Source organism: Simochromis diagramma, unplaced genomic scaffold (genome assembly GCF_900408965.1).
Source record: "Simochromis diagramma unplaced genomic scaffold, fSimDia1.1 OVJJ01000734.1, whole genome shotgun sequence".
NCBI lineage: Eukaryota > Metazoa > Chordata > Actinopteri > Cichliformes > Cichlidae > Simochromis > Simochromis diagramma.
The window spans coordinates 245,716-257,897 of record NW_024387513.1 but is presented as its reverse complement, the minus strand read 5'-3'; the positions used below and the strand labels follow the sequence as shown (position 1 = coordinate 257,897).

The window sequence follows — 12,182 nt, the reverse complement described above, 5'->3', positions numbered from 1 at the left end:
TGTGGAGTGAATAAATAAAAGTATACTTACGATGTGTCTGTGAACGTTCTCAGTCATCCAGGTCATCGTAGTCAAAGGAGCTTGCAAAGAAAAGCGTCTGGACTTCTTTAATCTGGACTTCTACTAATTCAATTAAAATATGGACCTCACTGAAATTAAATGAAATAATAGCAGGTATAGAAAAAAATAACTGTAACGCCTGCAGTGTGAAATAATTGCATGAAACTGAAGTGTTCACTAAACCTTCTGACAAAAAAATAAATGTATTAAATTACATTAAGTTAAATTAAATATCAATTGCATATGACTTTTAATTTGTATGATTTTTGTTACATTTGGCATTTTTGTGCAGTTTATCACTCACGGCAGTACTGCATGTGTCTGATTTATACAACAGGTTTTTCAGGAAAAAAGTCACAATGGTGATCTCAAAACTTGATGTATCACACATGATGCACTTGGCTTTAAGGTGAAGTTATACGTTAAATAACGAGTAGCACATCTGTTAAATTAAAGGACAAGTTTTTAACTTTCAGATTTAAATATAAATTCAGAGTTACTGTGTGCACAGAAAAACAAATACAACAATCAGAAAATCTCATAAAAATCATTACTGAATTAATTTCTTTTTGTGGTCAGTTTATGTTTATTTGAATAAAAACATTGTCTTTAAGCTTGTGTGAAACCTTTCAGGTGCATTTGATCTATTATCTATTTTGCATGTCTTGTCATCACAGCCTATTCTGTATTATAATTGTGTTGCATTAAAACTTGAAAAGTAAACTTATAACGTGTGTGCCCTTGCATTAACTTCTTCTGTCAAATGCATAAATGCAGATTTTTAATCCAACGTGTGAATATTGCGAAAACACACGTACACTCTCAGAAATAGAGGTACGAGAGAAGAACATTTTTGTACCTATAGGTACATTTTTTTTAAAATGTTCCCTTAAAAGTACAATACTGGTCTTTAAAAGTCCAGAAATGCCCCTTTAAAGGTTCAATTTGAAATAAAGTACAAATCTGTACCATTTTGACCTGTACTGCAGTGACAGTGGCAGAATGTGGTAATGGGTCAGCATGGGAAAATCTGGATGGGCCTGGTTAATTGTAAAATTTATATGAGATGTGAGTGTGCTCATAAAAGCTACATGTTATAATCAAATCTGTTGGTCCTCTCCTCTGTATGTAAATTATCCTATGATGCAAAGAATATCTGTAACCTACCTTTGTGTAAGTTATGTTAAATTATATTAAAAACACACACACAATGACATGCAGGCACAACCAAATGATGTTAAAAAAAACCGGTCCATTTCCATTTTATTAAGTTCGAGTTATAATTTTTTAATGTTTTAAATCTTTCAAAAACGTGAAATCATTTTACTGTTATGTTTGGCCATTTACTTTTTCGCTTTTACTACATCCTAGAATTGTTCATTAATTGTGAGGTTTTTATGGAATTTGCAACATCAAGTTAAACCGAGGTTCTTTGGAAGTTAAAATGTCAAGCAGATTTTTATGTTACGGTGACTACATTTTGTAAGTTACAAATATAGTTCGCCAAGACAGCATAACGGTTTCTAAACAACTGCGCATTAATACCACAATGTTGTATTTTCATGTGTGAAGTTCGCAACGCGCATTAATCCGAAAGGCCGAAAAGGCAGCAGCGATGAGTGCTCCGCCTCCGCGCTGACTAGCGTTGACGCAGAAAATGACTCTCAGGGGGTTATCCACGGAGGAGCTCCTTAAAAGGTTGATGGAAGAAGGCATTGATGTGTCAGACGACGAGGCGCAAAGATTTAGAGGTAAGTCGGGCGTGATTTTGTGTTTTTATAAAAATTACAACGTGTTTTACACATTTTACAGTAGAGTTAGCAAAAGTCCGAAGAGCTAGATTTAACATGGGCGAAAGCTAGCAGTTAGCTAAGTTTTAAACAAAGAAAGGTACAAATGTGGACTATTTAGACTGTTGGTGGAATGTTCAACGTCTGTCTGCCCGCCGTATTCGAGTGTTTTATCAATAAATAGTGACTAACCGTGTACAACAATGTAAAAAAATCAATAATTTCTCAAAACATGCTAGTATGTAAATATAGCTATTAACAAAATCGTTTTCTAAGCAAAATTTATCGCATCTAACTTGTTTCCCACTCAAAGGGATTTTAAACAATAGAAGGTACACATTTGTACCATTCCACTTACTTAGTGGGATTTTCGAATATGAGAGCTGTAAGCTCTGCGCAGGGACACTTACACTTACTTACATTTAATATTACCAGTTAATTTATATTAACAATTAATCAAGAGAATTAATTGTAACTTCCTTTTGGGGAATATAGACAGATTCACAATGATAGCTTATTATTATTATTATTATTATTATCATTATTATTATTATTATGTATTGACCATAATGTCACTTTAAAACTAAATTTGAAAATGGTTTTATTTTTATTTCATACTGTACTTTATATTTCAGATAACGATGTAGATGGAGAGACGGTAGACTGTGGACTCACTGAGACCATGGTTGCATATCTTTTTGACAAGTCTTTCAAAAAGCAGCTGAAGTTCAGAGACTTCACAAACCGCTACAAGGAAGTCATCATCACTTTACAACCGGTTGACCCATTTGAAGGTCCAGTGTCCCAAGCAAACCAGAGGTAGGTTGTGATAAATGTCTAAATTTGCATATGCATATAAGTGCTTGCAAAATGGCTAGTTAATGCTGTTTTCCTACTGTATTGCAGTTCTATACCTTCTTGCCGTAGACTGCCTGCAGTTATTTCCATTCCAAAATTCCCACAAGATGTCCAGAGTCGCTTGGATCTCAAAGAACCAGTCCAGAAAGAACAGAAGTACCGAAACAAAATAATTGGGACTCTTTATGAAATGCTGTCACAGTACACAATGTAAGGGTTCCTTTCTGAATAATTACATTAATTTCTTAATATTAATATTGCTGTTGTAAGAGAGGCAGAGAACAAATGCTTAGCCCATCTGCCTCCCAATCTGGAGACCAGCGTTCGAGTCTGGCATGACACACGGTTCCAATGAACTGGCAATAGTGGTAAAACCATACATCCTGTGTCTCCAGACCTTGTCTGGACTATGATATCCAAAGTGTTCATTTTCGAATTTATTAATTCAGGACTGCAGTCCTGAATTATTAATTCAGGACTGCAGTCAATTAATTAATGAAGTTTGGGAGAGGTGTGGCTGTTTGTCCACGCCCATTTTTAAAAAATTAAAATCAACTTTAGCTACATTGATTTGACAGTGGTCTACAACATACTATTTACGGTAATAACAATATGATTAGAAGAATTGAAGAACAGAAAAGCCCCCAGGAAAGGATAAGAGTAATCAGTGCACTGTGGGTTGTTTTTCTTATGTTTGAAACAGGTACCCAACCCACTCAGACTACATCCTGGTCATCAAAGCCCTGATTGTGAAGTATCCTCTCTTAAGAGATGTACACGGAAATGGTTATGTGAGTACCTCTCCTTTTTTGTTTCTTTTATAGATTATATTAATATAAAGTAAGCATAATTAACTACTTATATACATTTGAAACAACTATGACACCTGGCACAGCCAACTCAAGAGAAAGTTCAAAGAAGAACGGGCTCCCCTAATCAGCAACGAAGAAGTGAACCGGGTTAAAGAAAAGTTTGGACGCACGCAGAAACATCGGACCACAGAGGAATCCAGCAGCTCCTGTCTGAAGAGACTGAAGCCCTCTCTCGTAAGTCCTCACACCCTCAGCCTCTAAGAGCTAAGGTAACATATGTAGTCTTATTATGTTCACTGTAAAGCTAAAAGTAAACATTAATTGAAAGAAACATGTTAACAGATAACATTAACATAGAAAAAGGAACTTCACAGTTGATTTAACAAAAGTCAGCTCAACTTGCAATTCCTATTCAACATTTTTGCATTTTTTTTCAAAGCATTTGGTGTACAAATTACCGCATTTCAAGTAACATTAACTTATCAGATTTTACTTATGATAATACTGATATCTGCTTTGACAAAGGATTCGTGCTTTGTGGGGGAAGATGCAGCCTCCGTTGATGCTCATATCAAGGTGCTAAATGATCAGCACAAGAAGCTACATCCTGACACAGCACTGGTGAAAGACCGCATGACAAAAACCTTTGCATGGAGACGTCGAGAGGTAGCTGAAGGAATGTGTACTGTGGACCTATTAAAGAGATATCCATTCCTGGGGACATCTGCAGGGGTAAGAATTGTTAAGATGATTGGGGAAACAGCTAATGATTTTTTTGTCTCTAAATCTGATTATTATTTTCTGTACTAACTGATTAATCAATCTGTTCATTATCTTTAGAATTTTTGTTCAAGGGTTAAAGCACTTTACATTTATCTCCAGTCTGTGTCTTTAAACATGTCAAAAGTTTAAATCCTCAATGTAAAATGTCATTCTTTTGTCTATTCTGCTCTTTTCATTTCCAGTTGTGTGATGAGGTTGATTTAATGCATCCCTGCCAAGACAACATCTGTCGCCGCTTTAGCGAAAACTTCACTGCTGTTCTTCAAAATGTTCTTCAAATGACCAAGGATTTTCCACTGAAGAAGGTCTACATGGAGGCAAGAGAGAATGCACTGGCTGAAGACATTACAGGTGCTAATTTGACCTCATACAAATAGTAAATTTTGTGACAATTCATTTGCTCTCTCTTCCAAAGATAATTGATGTACCATAGTGCCATGTCAAGAGCATGTTCATGGGAATTTGCATGCTATCAAAATCTAATGAAGTGCATTTGCATCTGTATGACCTAGGAATTGAGTTCAAGGGGGCACTTCTCCTCTTGCCATCCATCTTCAAGGAGAAGATAGAAGATTTCATCATCCTTGGAGAGGTAAATGCATGATGCAATGCATAGCCTTTGGCCACAAGTTTCATTCTCTGTGTTTTGTTGGCATGGAGCTGAATTCAGCTGCGGTTCAGCATCACAGCTAAGCTAATGTAGGGGAAACACTGCTGTTAATCCACAGTGCTGCTGTGCTCTTGGGTTTTGTCTGGTGTTTATATAGATAGATAGACCTTTATTCTCCCCTTAGGGAAATTCTTCTTCACAGGTACTGTCACTGTCAGGGGTGATTGCTTTTGCCCTTGAATATTATGTCAAACTTTAGCAGCTTATCAAACACTACCACAACAGTCATTGGTCAAGAAGCTTTTTGTTTGGAGTAGGGGCCATGTTTACAGGTTATCAGAATAGACAGTTTTGTTTTGCAGCAAAAAAAGAAGGTAATTTGAGGAATCTGTTGAAAATCCACTTGGCACATATTGCTTAAACATACTGTATACTAATGTTTTTCTTCCTCTTCTGCAGAATACTCCCATGAGTCCATACCCAACCATTCGAATGAAGGATAAGAGTTGGACAACTGCCCTCTCAAGACATTATCGCTGTGTTGTCACAGTTGAAGGAGTGGATGTTTGCTCGTGCCGCTCGCTGGATGAGGCCTACATCTCAGCATTCTCCACCTTCTTCGTGTTCAACATGACCTACCCTGCATACTTCAAGAAAACACTTGTCTTTCTTCAGAACTGCATTGTCAACATAGGAGACCAGGGAGACAAACCCCTGCCAGTAAGTGTTACCAGGGTACTTAACCAACTCTATTAAATATGCCCCCACTCCACAAATGTTCAAAATGTTCAAAAAGGGCATTTACTCTGAGGAAGTTGATTACACATGTTGGGTTAGTACACGCACATGAGCCTCATTTCAGCATCACTTGTGGAATAAATGACTGTCAGGCAGCTTTTTCCAAGTATCACTCTTTTCAACGCCATGTGTGATCCGTCAAAACATTGTGTTCAGGTGTTTAATGTCTTTATGTGATTGTTTACTTTTTTTAAATGAATGTATTTTTCTTGACATGTCCTATGGCAATATACGAATGTAATCAAGGATGTATTCCTGTGGTTGTTTAAATGCTTTGATGTGATTCTATTATTGAAAATAAATGGTTAAATAACCAAATATTTTGGACTATTGGGGTACATTTTTGTCTCTTTAGGTACGAAATAGGTTGTGGCTGGGGGGGTACCCTCATAGGTACCCTATTGTACCCTTTTCAAGGAAACATTTCTGTACTATACTTTGAAGGTATTTATGTCTTAGGAAAGTACATGATTGTACTTCAGATGGTACAACTTCATAAGGTACAAAAATGTACCAAGCCTAAAAGGGTACAGAAATGTCCTTCAAAAAGGAACACCCCCAGCAACAAGCATTAGTACCCTTTTTGGTACACTTTGGTACCCCTATTTCTGAGAGTGTAGTCTCAAAGTTGTTGTTTCTGGCTACTGTCTTTCCCCCTCCTCAGAAAACTGTTATTAAATTAAGTAAATTGTGTACCAAATTGATTTGGGGGACAAACCGCGAAGTAACACAGAGGAAATTAATGTATAAAGGAAAAGAAAATGGAGGAAATAGCAGCGCCAGATCTTAGCATTATTTTGATGATTCCTTTTCTAAAAAATGTATATAGCGCATTTGAGCGAAGCACCCACTGGATCCAAGGGAAGAAATCTTTGTGGAAAAAAAATGAAAGGGAGAGCCCGAACGGGAGTGCCATACTTTAAACTTGTGTTTGGGGATCTTGTGGATCAGTGGAAATTGGATGGCTTAAATCTTTTACAATTAAACTCAAAACAGATATATAATAAAATCAATCTAAAAAAAAAAATGAAGGTATGATACAATATAAGGCTGTGGAAAAAGAAGAAAATCAGAAAATAGTTAAAAACATATATGACAAAGTAATATCCGAGAACATGAGAGATACAGTGTGGCTTATCTCTGTCGGACGTCTCCCAGTAAGAGCTGTGGTTCTGTGGAGTTGCTTCGTTACTACTAAGAAATGCCCTATGGAGAATTGTGATGAAGACGAAACTCTTGATCATCTATTGATATCGTGTTACAGGACGGTTGAAATAAGAAGAGGGATGGAAAAACTAGGTTTTAATATTGAAAATAATATAAAATCAGTAAAATATGGTTTGTTTAAAGAAAAGATGAGTGAAAATAAAAGAAGATTGTTTTGGCTGGCGATGTGCATTATAAATGTACACATATGGAAAACAAGGGCTAAAGGTGTTATAGAACAAAAAATGTTAAGTAGTTTCACGGTATGTAAAAACATTGTAACGGAGCTGAGAAGAAGAAAAACGAGAGATATGAAATTAGGGAATGACTTACCGTGGGAGCTTTTATTATTGTAATATGTAAAATAAGATGCGAATAATTTGTGCATGGTACTTGTATTATGTGTATTTGTAATTGTGAATTTTGATATTTAAATAAAATGATTTAAAAAAAAAAAAGCAAGGGTGGCAAAGGACTCGGTAAAGGAGGCGCAAAGCGTCACCGTAAAGTTCTCCGTGATAACATCCTGGGCATCACTAAATCGGCCATCCGCCGTCTGGCTCGCCGTGGCGGAGTGAAGCGTATCTCCGGTCTGATCTACGAGGAGACCCGCGGTGTGCTCAAGGTGTTCCTGGAGAATGTCATCCGTGACGCCGTCACCTACACTGAGCACGCTAAGAGGAAGACTGTGACCGCCATGGATGTGGTGTACGCTTTGAAGAGGCAGGGCCGCACTCTGTACGGCTTCGGCGGTTAAACTCCTTCACCCTAATCCACCAAACGGCTCTTTTAAGAGCCACACACCTCACTTTAAGAGCTTTCTTCTGTGATTGTGTTTTTTTAGTCATGTTTGTAGTGATCTATAATTATTATTAGTCTGAACTTCTTTAATCTGCTCAGCTGTCTTGTTTTTAAGTTTTAGTGCAAGTACAAACAATGAGAATGTTTATGCTCTTAGTACACAGATTTCTGTTTTTACAGCAGGTTTATAAAACAAAAGTTTGGGTGATAACTTTACAATTTAAGTCAGTCAGATTTGTATTCATGTAGTAAAACAGCTAAATGTGTTGCACACACTGACTAACAGGCCCACTTCAGTTCTAGTGTGAATATAAGTTTGGATTAAATATTTAGTTTCATTACTTTAAGCAAGTGTACTCTCAGAGGTTGTGAGTGGCTCTTAAAAGATCCGTTAGTTGGTTGAGGACAGTTGCTGGATTTTCTTTAGCTTTCTCAGTCTTCTTGGCCTGGATGTTGGGCAGCACACCACCCTGAGCTATCGTCACTCAGCCCAGCAGCTTGTTCAGCTCTTCGTCGCTGCGGATGGCCAGCTGCAGGTGGCGGGGGACGATCCTGCCTACATATGCTATTCTACATGCTTTTAAACCATTTAAAATTACAGCTCATAGTTTTATATGTGACTTATATAATGCTAAATTACTATTAAACAAACAGACAAGTATTTTAGACTTTAGTTTACTTCGGCCATATTCCATATAAAAATAGAGCCATAACAAAAGAATATGATTTTACGGACTTAACAACATTACTTCAGTTATAGTACACCAACATCTCTTATATTTTGGCACTAAGGGAACACTGAATGACCTGGTGGTTTTTGTCCATAAAACTACTCATCTAAGATTACCACAAAGTAAAAGATCTCTCAGCAAAATTATGCAACATTTTAGGCACTACTGCCCCAATCAAATCAGTCAGCTGGGATTTTTTTTTCTTCTAAACATGAACTACAGTTACAGAAACAGACATGGACTACTGGTGCCCCACACAACAACTCAATGTCCACTATGTGAAGCAGCCAAACACATGCCTTCTCCTCTCGGTAACCGAGATAAACTGGTGGCATATTGGTTTTACATATTTACTGTCCAGTCTCTCCTGGTGGACATGGCATATAGCAGCATTGTTTAATCTCATTTGAGTCATTGTTACTATGTGCATATTAGTATTGTACAGCACTTTAAAAACACACCTGGTAGACCAAAGTGCTATATAAATAAATAAATGATGATGATGATTGTTGACCTTAGCCATGTTTTTAGTCTTGTGAGAGCACTGAAGCTTCTTTCAGCCTCAGCCGAGGATACTGGGATGACTGAAAGCAGCCCGACAATTGTCACGATAATAAATACTAGTTAATCTATAGCAGGGGTGGATCTAGAGAAATTTTTTAAGGTGGCAAAGAAATTAAATGTTGTGGCAAAATCAAAGCCTTTTCCCCCCCAAACACATGCAGGTGGTTACATATGGTTAAAATTATTTTTTGGAAAACAATCACATTGTTACATGCTTAAATTACACAATGTCAGAAATCTACATTGTCATGAACAAAAATTTAAACCTAATTTTTCATGATTTGTTGGATTAACCCACTGAGATCTGCAATACAACCGGCCATTTTTGACTCCTTTTGAGTTTACGTTTGTATTTCACCCTCAAATTGTTTCATTTAACTTTTTTCCCCTTGCCTTGTTTGGTGTCATTCTTTTCAGCTCAACTGGATTTAGTGGTTTTTCCTCACTGACATACTGCATTAGTATTACTGAAATCACATGGATCTTAAAATCCTAGTAGTATTTTTTACAATAAAGAACAAAAAAAACAAAAACAAAAAAAAACAAAAAACAAAAAAAAAACAAGACATGTTGAGTAAATGTTTATAACTTGAAATGCAAATATAGGTTTAATATAAATATGACATTCTTGAGTCACCAACATTAGACATAAGTTTAACAGCCTCCGTAAACTAATAGCCTGGCTTGAGGCTGCGGTTTTCTCTGACAGTTCAATCAAAATTAGAAATGCTACTTCTGAGAAAACTTAATAGTAAATGGTCTGTATTTGTATAGTGCTTTTAGTCCTTAAGGACCCCAAAGCGCTTTACACTACATTCAGTCATCCACCCAGTCACACACATTAAGACACTTATGATGAATTCAACGTTGATGCCAACTGTAGTTTCTAGTATAGAAACAGCAAAAACATTTAAGTGCGAATACGACATTAATATAAAATCAATAAAGGAGCGAGCTCTTGATAGGAGTGAAGTGGCTCTGAAAAGAGCCGTTGTTGGTAGGAGAGCGTGCAGCTTAAGCTCTCTCTCCGCGGATGCGGCGAGCCAGCTGGATGTCTTTGGGCATGATGGTGACCCTTTTGGCGTGGATAGCGCACAGGTTGGTGTCCTCGAAGAGTCCGACCAGGTAAGCCTCGCTGGCCTCCTGCAGAGCCATGACAGCAGAGCTCTGGAAGCGCAGGTCGGTCTTGAAGTCCTGAGCGATCTCACGGACCAGGCGCTGGAAGGGCAGCTTTGCGGATCAGCAGCTCGGTAGATTTCTGGCAACGGCGGATTTCTCGCAGAGCCACGGTACCGGGCCTATAACGGTGAGGTTTCTTGACGCCTCCGGTGGCCGGGGCGCTCTTACGAGCAGCCTTGGTGGCCAGCTGCTTCCTGGGGGGCTTTGCCGCCAGTAGACTTGCGAGCGGTCTGCTTGGTTCTTGCCATTCTTCGTCTCTTTTCTTTTAACTGTGCTAACAGCAGAAAATGTAGCAAACAGACGAGACTCGCTGCTCTTAAAGTGTGTGACTGGCTGTGACGCGGTGCCGCTCCGGCTCGTGATTGGTGAGGGGCTCCACGTGGTGCTCAGCACCGTTCAGAGGAGCACGGCCCCGCCTCAGTGTGTGCCTCTCATTGGAGAAAAGTGCATTGAATTTGCGCGCTGCCGCAAGCCTCTCTGCGATTGGTGCGTGACGAAGCTGCTCTCTGCGGAAATATAAGCGAGGCTTTTAGCCGGTCGGGCCACATTTTCTCTTAGTCTCGATACTACGAAGAGAAGAACCTGTCAAAATGAGTGGTTGCGGCAAGACCGGAGATTTTTTCCGGTCACAAGTAAACAAGATGGCGTCAGGCAGCGGGTCGAGTAAAAACGACTTCCGTCGGAAATGGGACAAAGACGAGTACGAGAACCTCGCCCAGAAACGTCTGGTGGAGGAGAGGGAGTGCGAGCGGCGAGATGGAAAAACTGCGCCGCCGGTCAAGCGGGACCTCCTGCATCACCGGGACTACAAGGTGGACTTGGAGTCCAAGCTGGGGAAGACCATCATCATCACCAAGACCACACCGCAGGCCGAGATGGGCGGGTATTACTGTAATGTGTGCGACTGTGTGGTCAAAGACTCCATCAACTTCCTGGATCACATCAACGGCAAAAAAATCAGAGGAACCTGGGCATGTCGATGCGGGTGGAGCGCTCGTCTCTTGATCAGGTGAAGAAGAGATTTGAGGTGAACAAGAAGAAGTTGGAGGAGAAGCAGAAGGAGTACGACTTCGAGGAGCGCGTGAAGGAGCTGCGGGAGGAGGAGGAGGAGAAGGTGAAGGTGTACAAGAAGAAGCAGAAGGAGCGGAAGCGACGGGCGGAGGAGGACGTGGACTTCGAGGAGGACGAAGAGATGGCGGCAGTGATGGGCTTCTCTGGCTTCGGCTCGTCCAAGAAGAGCCACTGAAGCTCCGCCTCTCTCAGGCAGGAAGCAGGTTTCTGCCCCGCCCTCTCTACATCAGGCGGATGTTCGGACTTAGGCGGAGTGGCATTGGCACTCGTCTTGGACTCTTACTTTGTTATTTGTTGAGCTAGTTAATAGGTATGCCCTCATTGTCATCTGTTGTGATTTTATTTTGAAAGGATGCTTCCTGTTATGCTGCAGAGTGCACGCGACGAGAGTTCAATAAACAAAGTCACCTTTTGGTGTGATGTTCCGGTGAAAGCAGATGCCCCACGTGTGATTATTCCTCCGTCTAGACAATATAAGTATCTTCAATATTCATGCAGATTCTGCTGGAAGACCCATCTCTGCTAACAGGTTATGGACCCAGGAAAACATTGAAGCTACGCCAGGGGAAAGTTTACCACCAGAAAAGTCGCAAAGTACAGCGTGTTCGGTGAGGACTAGCATGCTAAGTTAGCACCATGAGTAAGCGTGCTGGTGAACCCAGTGGCCGATGGGCAAGGTTGGTTTTTGACGGAGATGAGGAGAATTATGAACTGTGGGAGACAAAATTTTTGGGACATCTTAGGTTACAAGGTCTAAAAGACACAATATTGAAAAGTGATGAGGACGACGATAAGAATGCCCAGGCCTTTGCAGAGTTAATACAGTTCCTGGATGATAAGAGTTTATCGCTCGTGATGAGAGAAGCTGCCGATGATGGACACGAGGCACTGAAAATTAAGAGATTATTATGCGGGGAAA

The 12,182-nt window shown here is 39.6% G+C and overlaps 1 protein-coding gene and 3 pseudogenes across 2 annotated transcripts; 3 read left to right on the top strand and 1 right to left on the bottom strand.

Annotated features, from left to right (window-relative positions):
* The first annotated feature begins 1,405 nt into the window (after positions 1-1,405).
* On the top strand, positions 1,406-6,444 carry LOC120725810 (sterile alpha motif domain-containing protein 3-like). Of its 2 annotated transcripts, XM_040018858.1 has the most exons (9): positions 1,406-1,811; positions 2,486-2,669; positions 2,757-2,918; positions 3,412-3,499; positions 3,604-3,754; positions 4,046-4,252; positions 4,486-4,654; positions 4,816-4,895; positions 5,373-6,444. In XM_040018858.1, exons 4-9 carry the CDS (start codon positions 3,480-3,482, stop codon positions 5,667-5,669), a joined length of 924 nt encoding a protein of 307 aa, XP_039874792.1. In that variant the 5' UTR covers positions 1,406-1,811; positions 2,486-2,669; positions 2,757-2,918; positions 3,412-3,479; the 3' UTR covers positions 5,670-6,444. The 2 variants fall into 2 exon arrangements, with proteins under 2 accessions (XP_039874792.1, XP_039874793.1); XM_040018859.1 differs by lacking the exons at positions 1,406-1,811; positions 2,486-2,669 and having other exon boundaries at positions 2,684-2,918.
* Positions 6,445-7,356: 912 nt separating this feature from the next.
* On the top strand, positions 7,357-7,728 carry LOC120725818 (annotated as a pseudogene).
* A 2,247-nt stretch (positions 7,729-9,975) lies between these two features.
* LOC120725814 lies at positions 9,976-10,455 on the bottom strand (annotated as a pseudogene).
* Positions 10,456-10,682: 227 nt separating this feature from the next.
* Positions 10,683-11,657, top strand: LOC120725811 (annotated as a pseudogene).
* The last annotated feature ends 525 nt before the right edge of the window (positions 11,658-12,182 follow it).